At 38.7% G+C, this 15,862-nt stretch overlaps 1 protein-coding gene across 6 annotated transcripts in view; it reads right to left on the reverse strand.

Moving 5' to 3' along the window:
- The window catches only part of CACNA1D (calcium voltage-gated channel subunit alpha1 D), a 172,461-nt gene that overhangs the window by 24,568 nt on the left and 132,031 nt on the right, over positions 1-15,862 (reverse strand). For all 6 annotated transcript variants that reach the window (XM_083869460.1, XM_083869461.1, XM_083869458.1 and 3 more), the window contains 8 exons: positions 10,709-10,837; positions 9,210-9,275; positions 8,720-8,811; positions 7,291-7,450; positions 6,001-6,128; positions 5,797-5,893; positions 4,563-4,665; positions 3,388-3,489 (listed from right to left, as the gene is read on the reverse strand). In XM_083869460.1, the coding sequence (XP_083725586.1) occupies positions 3,388-3,489; positions 4,563-4,665; positions 5,797-5,893; positions 6,001-6,128; positions 7,291-7,450; positions 8,720-8,811; positions 9,210-9,275; positions 10,709-10,837 (877 nt within the window). The remainder of the gene's footprint in view (positions 1-3,387; positions 3,490-4,562; positions 4,666-5,796; positions 5,894-6,000; positions 6,129-7,290; positions 7,451-8,719; positions 8,812-9,209; positions 9,276-10,708; positions 10,838-15,862) is intronic.

A 15,862-nucleotide genomic window follows, 5' to 3' on the forward strand; every position in this document is an offset into this window, starting at 1 on the left:
TACCTTAGCATATTAAAGAGCCTGCTCTGCCAAACTCTGACAACTCCTGAAGGGTCAGAGCCTCCCAGTTCCTGCTGGGAAAGGAGGAACTAGCAGGAAATACCAGGAACAGCTCACAGGAAAAGCTCACCAGTCTATGGATTCCATCTCAGCAATAAAAAGCTTTTTAATTGACTCCATGAATTTCATTAATAAACTTCCTGTGAACATTTGCTTTGATGTTCACCTGTAATCTTCCTTTGCATCTCTTCAGGAGACTAATGGTGCATTGTATTAGGATGAGATCTCTTACACAGCATGTGATGTAAACTTGCCTTCCCTAATTTAGATCTGCAATATAGCTCTGGTTTAACTCCCCAGACAAGCCTTTCCCCATCCTTCATACTATTTCATTTCAAGTATTTGAACAGAACTTTTAAGGAAGTGAGTTAGCAATGGCTCCCAGAAAGAACAAGCACACAGAAGTGACAGACTGGATGTAACAAACACTGCACTCAGAGCATGTCTCACGTCAGGCTATGACACTGCACCGCCACTGACTGTGCCTGAGAGGACAACACCTGGGAAATACCAGGATGGAGAGATGAAGGACTCTTACTGATCACTCTGGACGTGCACCAATTCTACATAAGCACATCAGACAAATGCACTGCCAGTTTGCTGGACTGTGTGTGCCAAAGTCTGTCTGTGTCCCCACAGTGCTCGTGTATGTCACAGGCACAGCCAGGAGTGCTGCAGACACGAGCACACAGGAACTGATGCCTGGCCAAGGGGAGCCATCCTTGACTCTGTTTGCTGAGTAACACACATATAGCCAGATATAGACAGGTATAGGAAGGCAGCTAAGCATAACTGACCACAGAACAGACAAATTGCTAATTACAATTAGTGATGGCAATAGGAATCATTTCAAAAGGAAGCTCTTGGAAGAGGCAAAAAGTATGAGGCAGGATTAAATGGATTTGCAGGTGGAGACTGGGAAGTTTAGAGAATACAGGTGAGTCCTTAGTGAGTTTTACGTATTTCTCTTACTCTTGAGTCTCATTCATTCAGACATTTGAATGACATCCTATGATTTTGCAAAGCAGTTTCAACTTTCTATACTGAAAATGTGTTGTTAACTATTAACTGTCTTACTCAGTTATAGTAAGTTATTTAATCAGTACCAAGAATTAATCATTTATCTCTACTGCATCTATTTATAATCCAAGGGAGGAAAAGAAGCCCTGCTACACTGATTATTTTCATTCTGCTCTGCAAATAAGTGTTCTGGAGACATAGCCATGACACAAAGGACCTAGCATTCAGTCATATAAGCACAAGTAACACTAGAGCAAACTACTATAAACTGGACTTCTCAATAATGTTAAGTGCAACTGATTTCAACATATTGAATTTGAATGTTTTGTTGATTTATATTGAAGAGAATTTTCCATCTCTTGGGAAATTGTTATTATCAGCTGTCTCTGGTGTTAATTTATATTTAACAGGTGTTAATTCATGGCAATTTTCCATCAAATATTAAACACGAAAACTCATTTCTACTGTACGCTAAGCTATTTTACACTCCTATGGCATATGAATGTAAAATAGTTGTATTCCTCTTTTTTTCTAGGTGATTTACAATATTTTCAGTTTTCTGGTAAATCATCCACAGAGGAACAAAGTAAACTGGAGTTAAAAATTCATAAATCTGCAGGACTTCCCAACACATTCCCATTTATTCTGGGTTGCCAAAGGCATCCTATTTCCTATCAATTGAGCACAACTAGGTTTTCAGCCTTCCATCTACACTGAAGAGCTACATTTGCAGAATAAACATTAGCAATGAATTTTAGTATAGCTGAAAATAAATACACAGCTTATTCTCAGCAATGAAATGAAGCTGAAGTTAAGAGTGAATTACTATGTGAGATTAGTTCTAGGAATATAATCTGTACAGGTTCTTTGTCAGATTGATTTAGGCAGGCAGAGCTCGCTATTCTGAAGCATGCAGCTCTATTTCAATAAAAATGTAGGGGAATAAAGTTGGCAAGAGGCAACACTAATTCCATGCCACCACCCTAAAACAGAATTGCTTCAGAATATTCGGAAAGACTCATAGTTGAAAGGAACAGAGGCTGCAGAAAAAGCTCAAGCACATAGTTACAACAATAACAAAGCGATTCATCTATGCCATGCAAGCATTTAGGTGTAAGGCTAAAAACAACAGAGTAGAACACAAAAGTTGTTTTAAATGTGCAGTATCAGTTCCCATTTGGAGAGTCAATTTAGCCAGATTTTTGGCTTCATCACCACTATTATCCAGCAGCCACTTCACCAAAACCAAGTGGCTCCTCCAGCCACAGAGCTGCTGCTGCTGCCGCTCCTGGGTGATGCCAAGAGCAGTGCAGGCAGTGCTCCTCCTCCTGGCACTGAGCATCCCCTTCCAGAGCCATCCCCTTCCAGAGCCAGGGGCTGGAGTCTGAGCACTCCTGGGAGCTGCCATAACACCGTGAAGGTTCAACGAACTACAAGAAACACCAGGGGATTACAATAGGTCTGAGGATTGGATGTCTGGATAAATATACCCTGGGCATGAGTGACAATGAGACAGATCCTGCACCTTTAAAACTTGAAAAAGCAAGTAAAAAACAGTCACCTAAACCTCCACTAGAGCGTATTAATAGAAATGTATATATTGAAAAAGGCTAAATATATATATATCAGAATATATATATTTGCAGAGAGATACTGACATGTCATTTTAGGGCACCGAAGAATATTTAATAAATGTGCCTTGTAGGTCTCACAAATGTTTGGTATCATCAGAATTCAGATATCTCTTTAAATGGGCCACATTCATATCTCAGTCTTATTGGCATAAATCTGAACCATTTACATCATTTGTGAAATGGCTCTGGTTTAAACTACTGTAACTGAGATAATTCAGTTTCTTGCTTTATTAATTTAGCAAAAAAAAAAATTAAGCTGGCAATTAATTTTTTCCTCCCGTAAGTATTCAACATATACAAGCAAATAAGCTATAATGTAGCATAGTACAAAACACAGTGTTTTGTTCAATGCATTGAAATCAAGCTAGTGTATTTTGCTGAATGATTTGAAATCAAGACTATATTTAGGTCTAATAAGGGGGTTTTTTCAAGCAAGAAAGTAACCATAACATTTTCCTCTCTCTCATTTTGATCTAAGTTTCACATATTAGTCCTCTATTTATTGTCTATTGTAACAGGATACGATTGTCTCAATATTTATTTTGCTATTGTTTGTTGTCCTTAAATCATATTATAATTGCAAAATGTAGCAGTTTTATTTCTTTAGTTCCTGACACTCCAGAAAGACCAACATGCACAGAGAACAGCACATGGCAGAGTTTATCAGACTGACCGCCAGCGGGAGGGACAACTTGGTCAAGTAATTTCATGCTCGTTTTCTTCCATATTTTCTTTATGACTGCTCTAAGTTCTTCATTGGCTTGCTCCAGGTTTCCTGTGGCAAGGAAATGGCAAAACAGAGGATGGCAATTATGGCTCAACCAGCTGCAGTGAATGATCCTTTGGATATCAATTAGCTGTGTACAATTAAAGACTGTGATAGGTTCCTTTCGGGGCAAGCCCATGCTGTGTGATGTAGCAGACAATGCCACAACTAAAGAGAAAAAAGGGCATAAGACAGCAAATTCCTGATGCTTTCAAATCCAGCTATGGAGCACTGCAGAGCTCAAAGGTGACTTTCAGACCTTGGCCTCACTCTGTCACTCGTTCTGCTTGAATTTTCCAGGAAGTGATGACTTTTTCTTTACAAGCCACCTCTTCCTTGAAGCAAAGCTGATTCTTTATTTACTTAATCACAGTAATTACTCAGTTGTACAGGCCTGAAAGTTCGAACAACTGAGTACTGAGCAGTTTTTCATCTCCTGCACTGCTCACACAGCAACGTCTGAGGGGCCTTAATCTAAGTTTGATATTGCCAGCAGAACCCAAGTTCTCCTGAGAACAGCAGAAGAAACAGAACTGAAAGCAGTAAAAGATGGCAAAAAAATCTGAAAAATGTGTAAAAATAAAAAGACCTTTGAAACATCCCACTATCTTTAAAAGCCTTTCCCTCTTTAATGAGAGAAATCTATTCAACCCAGTCAGAACTGGCCTCAACCAGACTGGGAATGTTGCTTTCAAGTGTGCAAACGTTGCAGTTGCACCACTGTGGGATCTAAGGCACTGAGCTAAAAGGCTGTGAGGAAGGAGCACTTTGTTTAGGCAGAAAGGGAAATTCATTCATTTCTTGCAGTAGAAATTCCGCTATGCCAGCACTGCACATTTTTATCTTCAAGATGAAAACATAGAATAATTTCTGAGATATCTTGGGCTCTGGCCTCACTACCCCTTTCCTTTCGTTTTCTAGCAAATCATTCCTAGCAACAGTGAATACAATCCGTGACCCAAAAGCAAACCAGAGCCAGTGAGACCAAGGTAGCCCTCCTCCAAGAAAAGAAATAAATAGTAACTTTTCCTCATTGTGCTTTCTGACAAGGGCAGTAAAGGCTTTACAGTGAAGAACCTTACCTTCTGTTTTTATCTTTAGAGCAGTCCTAACCAAAGCAAATAAAGTAGCATTGAACATGACGGTCCCATCACTGTTTAGTGGCATATTCATGGCTACTAACCTCTGAAAATGAGAAAAGGAAAACAAATTTTGATGCTTCTTTCTTTGAAAAAAAACCCTGTAATATTAATTTTTGAAAAGCTGAAGTATTCAAAGAATAGTATTACTGAGAGGAATATAAATTATGTAAGTTCTTCAAAATAAAGTTGAGTTTTTCATCCTAGCTGTGTATAATATGCAGTAATTATGAACAATATTGCTTCTTTTTGATATTAACCACACGTATGCTTATACACAAGTTAAAAATGTACGGAAGATTTCTTGAGGTACTTAATGAGCTAACTTTGAAACACTGAAGCCCAGTTTCTGACTGTCACACTGTGCCAGTAGTAAGGACAGAAGCATTTATCTGAGGGCTTGCACTCCAGCTGCAGTTGTGTCCCAGTTTTCCCAGGGGTTCCTCATGCTCCATAAAGAAACACAGCACCAGGTCTGAATTGTCTCAGCCCATTCATTCCTCAGGCAACTCTTCAGTGCTGTTGTGAGTCTCTTATGCCAACTACACTGAACTGCTGTGAAAGGGGCTTTTCTCTTTGGGTCAGTCCATCCCTGCATCAGAGTTCTCCATCTAGAGCAACACTGCTGTGACCCTCTCTGCCAAAAGTACACAATTTCATCTGTCAAAATCTTTTCCTAATGTCTAACTTGGATTTTCTTCTATTTTATTTTAAAGCATTATTCAATGAATAATTGACGTTAGCATATAGATAGATAGAGGTTTGCTTTAAGTATGCCTTGTGACATTGAATTCCAGCTCAGAGGTTTATGTGTCAACTCCACCTATTTATAAAACTGATATACAAAGCATTCAAATGACAGTACTTTTGTAACAATCCTTTAATTAACAGGCTTTATCTTATTCCCAATGAAATTGCTAAAATCTCAATATCTGTAATTCTGAAGTCATCAAATAATGTAACAATAATTCAGCTCCTTTGTATTGCTTTGCAGCTTCTACATAAAAATGCCATTAATCCCCATCAAAATTGCACATTTTGCCTGACAGATCCTATAAAATTTTAAGTTCCCAATTATTTTCTGTCTTCTCACTTGCTGCCACATATTGGTACATACTGTGATTCACTCCAGCCTGGTTAATCACCTTGCAGTCAGACAAACTCAGGTGAGACCCACCTTGCAGGCCACTCGGTGAGGGCACAACTTGCCAAAACCAAGTGGTGGCTGAATCCGTCTCAGCAACGTCACCACATCAAGATGCTTTATCCTCCCTCTAGAACCAACACACATCAGTTAACAAATATCCACTCCCAAAACATATATCCTCTTCTGTTTATTGCTTTACCAAATGACTTGTATCAGAGAAAACATCTAACTTACTTTGCTTCGGGGTCATATTCTGACCATATTCTTTTGAATTCATCCAAATGATGGGGGCCCAGAATAGACCAGTCACGTGTTAAATAATCAAAATTATCCATAATGACAGCAACAAACAAGTTTATAATCTAAAAAAAAAAAAGTAATTAAGAAAAATCTTCCTTGATTATTTTGAATTTTTATCAATTCAATATGTAGTAGCTTAAGAACTCAAGTAAATCAATAGTTTTTGGCAAATACTAACAAATATCACTGAAAATGTTTGCATTTAACTAACTGGAAGTCTATCAAATAATGGCATGGCAAGAACATGGTTCTATTTTAGAGTACTCAATTTTTTGACAATGGCTACAACACTGTTTTCTCTTCCTCAATTTAAAACATCCCACTACATCAAACTGAAGAATGGATCCAATACACACATTATGACGCAGTGTGTATCTCATGAATAGGATTCAATTTCATGACAATACATTTTGGTAACACAGAAGGTAATATAGAGCAACAGAACATATGTTTACACCACTTCACAGAATTTTCTTGGACCGCTCCTTTTGCAAGGAAACAATTACTGTGAATAGAACAAATCAATCAGCTTATACCAAACACTTGCAATGAGGAAAAACATATTTCAATTATTATCGCAGAGCAAATAATCCATTTCTGCCACAGATTAGGGTGAAAGGTTATAGTTCCCTTCTCACATGCCACATGTGAGGACACTTGTAGAGACACAAATCCAAATTCTGCTAAGTTTAAACAGAACAAACAGCAGCATTGCAGTTCCATTATTAGTGAATATCTAATGGTACACTGAGAAATGCATGAAATGACAGCAATGGAAAGACTGCTAATTCAGCTTTCAAATGTGCAGCCAACCATCCTGCACACGTGTGCAGTCAGAAAACCTCACACACAGGAATTTAGAATCATAGAGTGGTTTGCGTTGGTAAGGACCTCTAAAGGCCATCCTCACCAATTCCATGCAATAAGCAAGGACATCTTCAGCTGGATCAGGCTGCTCAGGCCTCTGTCCAACCTAACTTTGGATATCCCCAGGGATGGGGGTCATCTACCACCCCTCTGGGCAACCTGTGCCAATGTTTCACCACTCTCACTGTAAATATTGGTAGAAAATATAGGATTTAAGACTCTGTAAGGAAAAACATAACCTTCCCAAAATATCTGGATATGGGATTTTCAGTCATTCTCTCAACTCACTACTCTTCATTCAGAAGAAAGCCAAAATGCCAAAGCTCATTGCTCTTAATAAGCACAAGCTAAACTCACCAAAAATGCACAGAGCATGTAAAAACTGATAAAATAAATGATGGCAAAATTGCTTCCACATGTGTATTCTTCCCCAGGATTATAATCGGATTCTGGATCACAGCGCTTTCCAGGCAAACATGCCAGCATGATTTCCTGCCAGGCTTCTCCAGTAGCACACCTTTGTTACACCGAAAAGAAAAATTCAGCATAATTGAAGATGGATTAAAAATATATTCATTTGTTACATTCTGAGAAAATACTGTACAAGCTGTACATGCACCAATGTGAAAACAGAATATGAATATTTCAGAGCAGGAATTAATTAAAGAAAAGTGCAGAGCAAGTTTTAGAACTGACAAGCATAATCTGACATTGCAGGCACATCTTATAAGGTAGACTAATGCACTAAGGCTTGCATGTAAAAAACTGTAACCCCAAACTGCGATTTACAAGTTAAATACTTACTGCAGTGGAGTTACTATGCACAAAAGCAGTGTTGTGTATGAAAATCTGTCATAAAATTTCAAAGTACATATTTGTAAAAGATGAACTTTCCTCTGTGGTTGAAGAATCGCCTGTCTCTAATTTTTGCTACTGCATTTTTTTCACAGTTGCATAAAGCCTGTGTACAGTCCCACAATTTCAAATTTTTAAAAGACACTTACATAATTATGACATCTTTAGCTGTGTTCATTACCTGGTGTCAAAGGCATAAAGTGACTTAGATCTCAGTGGGTGATGCATTTGGTGCCGGATAAGGAATGTCCTAACGTTTTTTCCAACCAGGTCAGTAACAATGCACAGGAACTGAATTACAGAATCCCAGGCAAGAGACCACTCAAGGCTGTCACCTTTAGAGGCATCCCTGTCCCATGTCATTCTCTCCTTGTTCCAAGACATTTTGAAGCACTCCTGGCAAATGTTTGCCTTCTAAAATTCTCCAGTGATGGAAATCCCATAATCCACCCTCCCACCCCCACAAGAAGATTTAGCTGCCTTCACCATCAGAAGGTTCTCCTATGGGTTATCTGGTATTTCTCCTCTGCAAGTTACACCCCCTTCAGCATATGTAAAGAACAGTTTATTTCTTTATGTTTGCAATAACTTCATTTCTTCAAATTATCACACAAGTTGCACTTCTGAAGAGATCAGTAAAGGCAGAGCCTTTTGCAGCTTTCCCAGTGCTCAGACACATTGATACCTGGGCTGACCAGGTTTGGGCTCTGCCTGAAGCAACTGCTTCCCAGAGGAGTTTCAGGAGAGCTGTAAAAAATTTAGGTCTGCATCACCTCATTAGAATCCTGCTGTGCCAAAGGACACTCAGCACACAGCCACAAACAGGAGGTGCTTGCTGAGCTGAATTAATTCTCACTTGCAAACACATTTTGCACATTTTTCATAGATCAGTGAAATGGGATGCACTGAGTGAGAGTTAAGGTTTACTCACCTGAAGAGAAGAAGCACAGCTTGGGGGAAAGTCTGAAAATTGTTGTTTCTGTTTATTTGATTGTTGTCCCTCATAGCCACTTTTCCAAATACCTACAATAAACCAGAATTTTGACTCTCATTCCAGTGACCTGTGCTGTCAGAGGCTGTAGGCTTTGCAATCTAAACTTCCTTCAGGATGCATGAAATTTCACAAAAACACTTTCATTACACTTTAGATTTTTCATGATAGTCATGTAAGTGCAATAAATGTATCACATATACAAGGAACAAAAAAAAAAAAACCAAACCAGCACACCAAGTTCTTCTCTCTGTCTTTTGGAATGTCCTGATAAAGAAAATCAGAGCCAAATAAAGATTTCTTCCATTACTCTGAAAGCTCTGCCTTATACACAGCACCACTATCGAAGGAATGTTTCAATAAGCAGCTTAAGAAACAAGTCTCAGACAAATCTGTACTGCTCTTTAGTGCTAAAAAATTCTCTAATTACCTGCATTCCAATGACAGCATAGATGAAGAACAGCATGGCTATCAGAAGGGCAACATAAGGCAGAGCCTAGAAATGAACAGGTGCATTGTCTTTTAATAATTTCACACTATCATTTCTATTTCCATTTGCAAAAGTAATTTCTCTGTTCAACACAGACTTTTACAAGGTTTTTCTTCCTATGCAAGTTCATAAAATTGTGGGAATTCTGGAATTGTTTTATAAGTTTTAGTTATAAGTTTAGTATAGTTTTTAATTGTAACTTTAGTGTAGTTTTTTAGCTACCTTAAGTGGGCCCCCCTATCCTGGAATGTTCTTATCAGAAATTGATAAGAGTTTTCAAGACAACCCAGGTCTCTGCCCAGACTGTCTCCCATTGGTCCCTCCCCGGGATGAATCCCTACCCATCCTTTCCAATGTATCTTCCCCCTCCCCTCCCCCCCCCCCCCTCTTCCCCCCGTCCATCAATCTCCAAGGTCCAGGACCTTCAAGGAAAGGTCGGCCAGTGGTTGGTGGATCCCCCAGGGACCCCTCCCCAATTTACCTTGATTTGTTACTGTTTATGTAATTCAGTTGCTATTTGCCACCTTGCTTTGTTTTATTGGTTTATAACTTGTATCCACCCCTCGAATTATTTTGGACAAAAACTCCCTGCAGCCCAGGTTCAGGGTCTCTCTCCTGAGGCACTGGGCCTGGGGTCAGGGGCTTCCCCTGTGCTCCCCGAATAAAACCTTTGTTCCCCGAGCCTCGAGAGTTTCCCCTCTTTCAAACCACGGCCGTGACAGCGAAGGCAAAGGTGCTGCAGAGCCAAGAACCCACACAACGGTTCTGTTGAGGCGTATCAGAGCTAGCAGGTGGTCCAGCCGAACACCGGGCTGACCAGAGAAAGATACGCACCCTAACATAAAATCTTATTACCTGTCACTTTTTTTACTTTGCTACATGCAATGAATACCAGCATCACTGTATTTTAAATTACTTCTTCCAGCAATCCAGAGGAAAGAATCATCTTTAGTGTTTTTATTTTTATTACTTATTCTGACAACACAAAGATACTTCGTTCTATACAGTTACAGAGTTTCATTAACTTCACATTCATCAGTTTTCAGGGGCAACGATTCAAGTATCTATTTCACTTATGAAATTGGTTTTATGTAAAATATGTCTTAAATTCTTCTTTTCTAGTCATCTAATAAAAATGCATGGAAGCATGAGATCTACGTATGTCAAACCTATCCCATCTCTTTAAATACACCAAGTATTTTTTCCAGAAGTACCATAAAAACCTCAGCTAATATTAAATGACAAAGAATGACTCTCAGACTCACAGAAGTAATTGGAGAAATTAATTTTTGCATTAGTATGCAAATATATTTAAATATGCCATTATTGATAACACTAACTTAAAAAAAATATTTTTGCAATCTACAAGGTATTGCTTCATAAAATTTGGTGTATAAATGGTTGTAATTATAAAGCAAATTTAAATAAATTGTGCTAACCTGAAATGATTTGATAAATGTCCAGAGTAATGTTCTGATTCCTTCTCCTCTGCTCAGCAGCTTCACCAACCTCATCACACGGAAGAGACGGAAAAAAGTGATGGAGATCCGAGCGCTGTCCTCGGAGTTCTGAAGAGCATCATGGAGAAGTCAAACCAAATACAAACTCAAACATGCAACACTTCCAGAAAAACAACATAAAATGCAAAGGTGGAAGAGGTAAGATTTGGAAATGTATCTTGAGGGCCTGTTCACCTTGATAACCATGATATGAAAGGAAAAGTTACATGCTGAAAACACAGGACCTGCAGAAATGCTTCACACAGCACATGCATTTCCAAGTTTTCTGGTTTGTTAATAGGATTGTGTCAGGTTTGTTTGCAATAGACTCCAATAGAACACTGACAACGAATGCAAACCACTATATAACACCTTTGCAGTCAGACAGGAATGAAAAATACAGAAAAACTTGGTGGAAAAAAGACATGGTAAAAAGAATAAACTCAAGTATAGGTAAAACCACTGGGGTCACTTTACTGATCTTACCCCAGACTCATCAGTTGTGACTGTTTCAGTTGGCTTTGGCTTTAAGAAATTAAGAACATTAAATATTAAAATCAAATAAAAGATTTTTAAAAAGTTAGCTTAACCATAAGCAAAAGTAAGAACATTTTGAATTTCCAAATGTAAATCAACATCTTTCAACTCAATATATGTCCTGAACAAAACATTAATTCCCTTACTAAACCATCCTCATATAATTTCATGTTGGCTAACTCACGCTAAAACACTTTCAGCTGACTCATAATAAAATCTGCTGGTATAAAACATGTTTAAAAGATTCAATGGAAAGTAAATACAAAATAAAAGATCTGCTCCTCTGTATGCCAAAGAAAGTTAGCCATCAATTTTCACAGGTTGTATGAAATCGTAGCAGGAAGCCCAGCTAAAACTCGGGAACAAAGCTTTGGGGCCAAACTAGCCTTCCAAGGTCCTTTTTTGCTCTGCCCTTTTTGAAGAGTAATTACTCCATCACTGGAATTTAACCATAGTCAAGTAATTGTGGTTTATATCGCACCAGGAGCTCCCTTACAGCAAAGTTAATTCACTTGAGGTAACTCAGTGATGAGCACGAGGTGCTGCAGTGCACAGGGACAGATTTTGCCTCTGCCAAAGGGACAGACAAAGGTCCTCAGCCCCTGCCCTGAAGGCTGGCCCTGCCCCAGTGCACATCATGAGGCAACACCTGAACTCTCTCTCTGATACAGTTCTGGTTGAGGACAGAGTGTCATTAGCCCCACAAAGGTGTATCAAGCTCTGAGGGTGACCAGCAGCCCCTCAGAAATGGTTTAATGACAATTAACAAGACGGCCTGACCGGAGGTGTTTGGAAAAAGCAAAAAGGTTTGAATCAAAGAGAAAATAACAAACTATACAGAACAAAAGACTAAAAGCCAGGCCCAGTCAGGGAGGTCTCTTGCACCTGCTAAGACACCCCAAAAACCTCGAGAATCTCCGTGCTCTCTCTTAAGTAGCCGATTATCTAGGAGGGGTTTTTGGCATGCTGCCCAATAGAAAATAGCTACGCTTCTTGAGGAACAGCATAAGGGTCCAGCAGGTGCTTTTGTCCTGGCACTGGGCAATTACAGTGAGAAGACCATAGAAGTTTATGATTCTTCCTCCTTAGAAGTTTCAGGGGTGAAACTTAAATTCTTTCCTAATATGGAAACACCTGCTAAAGAGTGGGCAACATCTCACCACACCTGAGCTGAGCTAACAGGATCAGGCATGGAGAAAGGGATCAGGATTTGATTCATTCTTTTGGATCTGTGCAGCCCTCAGGAGCTGAGACCAGAGAGGCACACACGCCTTATTGTTCACAGAGCCAGACTCTGAGTGCTGTGAGGAACAGCTCACTGTTCTCCTTTTATTCTCTCTGTCTGATTTTGAAGAAACTTTCTGGAGACTCTAAGTGGTCACACACTTTGCAGAGCAGGCAGCAAAGCTTAAAGGACCAATGTTCTGTGCTTGCTTGTGCAATGACAAACTTGCAGCAGCTTCTTCCAAAATTGGAGTGTCTTTAAAAACATTTATAGCACTAGAAAAAATGGGATTCTGGATGTTAGATCCCAGTGATGAGTCTTATCCTCTTGCCTAAAATATCCTCCTTTTAAAGGGGCACCTTTCAACAATTCCTGTTCCACAGAGCAGCAGCGAACACAATGCCTCCCAAGAGCTGCTCCCAGCACACTGCGGATGCACTAGCCCCACTCAGTGCCACACTTCATCTACTCAAATCTCACATACTGCTGCAACTCAAGATAACACTTGAGAAGGAAGGGAAAAGAGAGGAGCTGGTTCTGTTGCAAATATATTATGCAAACATATTATGGTAAAGAAAAGCAACAAGAGGTAGTACTCTTTAAAAATCAGACCATTATTAAAATACAAATTGTTTTCTCTAATACTTTTCTTCAAAACATATTTAATATAAAGGCATCAATAGGGGAAAATGAGGTAAAAATCATGGTTTGCTCAACTATGCGCAAGTTACATATGGATACATTGCTGCCCTGCCAGGATATCAATATATTCTGAAACAAAGAGTTTTTTTAACTGTATAAGGGATTATTACTAAATCTATACATAAAATTAACCAAAACCCAGATCTCCTTACTAAACTGAGAGTTTACAAGCAGAGTATTTGTAAAACTGGCTGTAACACCTAAACTTTCTAAGAACTAATATAAAATAGATGGAAAATCCGCTGCAAAGGGAAGACAACTTTTTCATTAGAAATTCCCCATATATTTCAACAATTTAAAATAAAATCATCAAAATATAATTAAGGAAAAAATCATTATCACAAACATTCTAAATGTTAAAATATCACAGGTCATGGAAACAGTCTTGCAAATGTGCCTACCTAAATCAATCCCAAACCTGCACTAGTGCACACAGACCCACACTGTTACCAACTTTTTAGCACAAAAAAAAAATTCTCTTAATCTGAAGCTTTAAAGAAAAAAGGTTTAATTACACCTTCTGCAGATGAAGCCTGAAATTTCATATTAATCTCTGGTGACTGACTCAGGTTAAGCTTGATAGTGAGCGAATTACTTAATTTGCTTTGGTGTTTTGTATGATCAAAAACTGAGATCAGATTAAATTACAGAATTATCACAAATTGACACTAAAAAAAGAAATAAAATTTCGGGGTTGGAATTGGGGAATTTTTCCCACTGTGTTTTATGGGAGCAGAATGGGACCCCAAATAAGTTAGCATAAGTTTTAGACTGGCGATATATAATGGGATAGATAGTACCAGAAAAAGAATACTTTGGTCCTCCATATTTTTATTTAATCTCTTTTCCAAATGAAAAAGTAATGAGTTTGCATTACCATTTGGTTATGAAAAAAAGAATTCTCAAAAGGAAAAGTCAGTAAAAACAACATTTTCTGCATATAACTCTCTCAGTAATTACTTAATTCTCACTTTTAAAAATGCAGAGGGGTCAGATAACCGAAACTATGTGATCAGTCCTACTGGAGCTACTTTGGAATGATGATCCCTCATTTTATTTTTTGTCAGGAGGTCACTGAAGGTATTTGTGTTTGCACAGTGGTGTATGTCCAATGCACGCTCCCCTCACAAATTCCTCTTTCTCAGCTTCTTTGGACAAAGAAGTCCTAATTGCCTGTTTCTGATGCTCCTGGAGAGTGTTAGGATGTCATATGCAAGAGATTACAAATTATGGACACTGGAAAGTGCAGGCCAGTAATGAAAAATAAAACCACTTTGTTCACAAAAACCAAATTGTGCAATAATGTCATATTGGAGATAAATGCTAGAAATAAAGTATGAAAATGAACTCCTGATACAAGAGGAGTTTTTCTTACCGAAGCTGAAAATATTTATCACTGTGCAAGTGTTTTGGGTTTGGCATTTTAGAGTGTATCTAATTTTTTACCCCCTTTGGCATTTCCCTCTGATAATACAGCAGCTTAGTTTATTTTACTAATACCAATTTTAATGAAGCTAATGTAGTGATTTACCACAAAAGGAGACATTATTCATACTTATTCATAAAAGAAATGCTCATCTGGGAGACAAAGTTAGTTAATGGTTATGTATGTCCATCCAGCATGTAGCAATGCTCAGATCTAATAAACTGAGATAAAGATAAGAAAATCTTCAGCAACAATAAAAGACTGACAAAAACAGAGCGTCTGCTTCCTACAGATAAGGAAAACGCAGACACTCCCCAGGCACAGAACCTTGTTTGCAGCACCAGTGACATTACGTGCACGTACACACGTAAGAAGATGGGACACTTTGATTTTGTACATGTAAGGAAGTGTTAGAATAGATTTGAGACTGAGGGGAACGGGCTGAGCAGAGGGATGATATCCGTTGACAAGAAGGCAAATAAAAATATTACCTGTGGTCAGGCAATCTACCTCCAGCCTCCTCTTTCCCCTCATTTTCCACCAATCATTCCAATGCTACTTGGTCCCAAACACTTTGGAACTGGTTGGTCATTACTAGGGCTTTTTTGTCCCTAAAAACTGGGACTGTGTGATTCTTAAGATGACAAGGTGTGTTTCTGTCTGCCACAAGTCTGGTAATGGTCACAGCTGGAATAAATGGACAGCTCCTGCTCTCCCTGTTTGGCTGACAGACACACTGCTATGAGGGGAATGAGGCACAGACACTGCCCTCATTGGTCTGCCTCTTCTGTCAGCCATGGACCAGTTACACTCAGAGCCCAGGTTAGCAAAGCACTTCACAACCATGTAATTTTGAGCCAATCCTTAAATACTCCTTAAATGAAGTTTCTTTGTTACTTAATTGAAGTGAAACGTAATGGCTTTCTTCCTCAAACAATCCCAATCCTCAAAAAAATATAACCAACGATCAACTTAAATTTCTGACTCACTGATTAAAATGTTTGCAACCTGCTATCAATTTTGGTCAAGTACCAATGCTGCTTATGAAAAATTTAGCACATTTCCTAAAGAGGAACTCCTTGTTACATTCTTCATATTGCAACAAATGTTCAAAATAAACATCCTGACTAAAAAGAATTTCAGTGTCAAAACTATGAACAGCGTGAAACAGATTGGATCATGCATTGGAAGCAAGCTCTGTGCT

The sequence above is a fragment of the Zosterops lateralis genome (genome assembly GCF_965231275.1).
Source record: "Zosterops lateralis genome assembly, chromosome: 11".
NCBI classification, from domain to species: Eukaryota; Metazoa; Chordata; class Aves; order Passeriformes; family Zosteropidae; genus Zosterops; species Zosterops lateralis.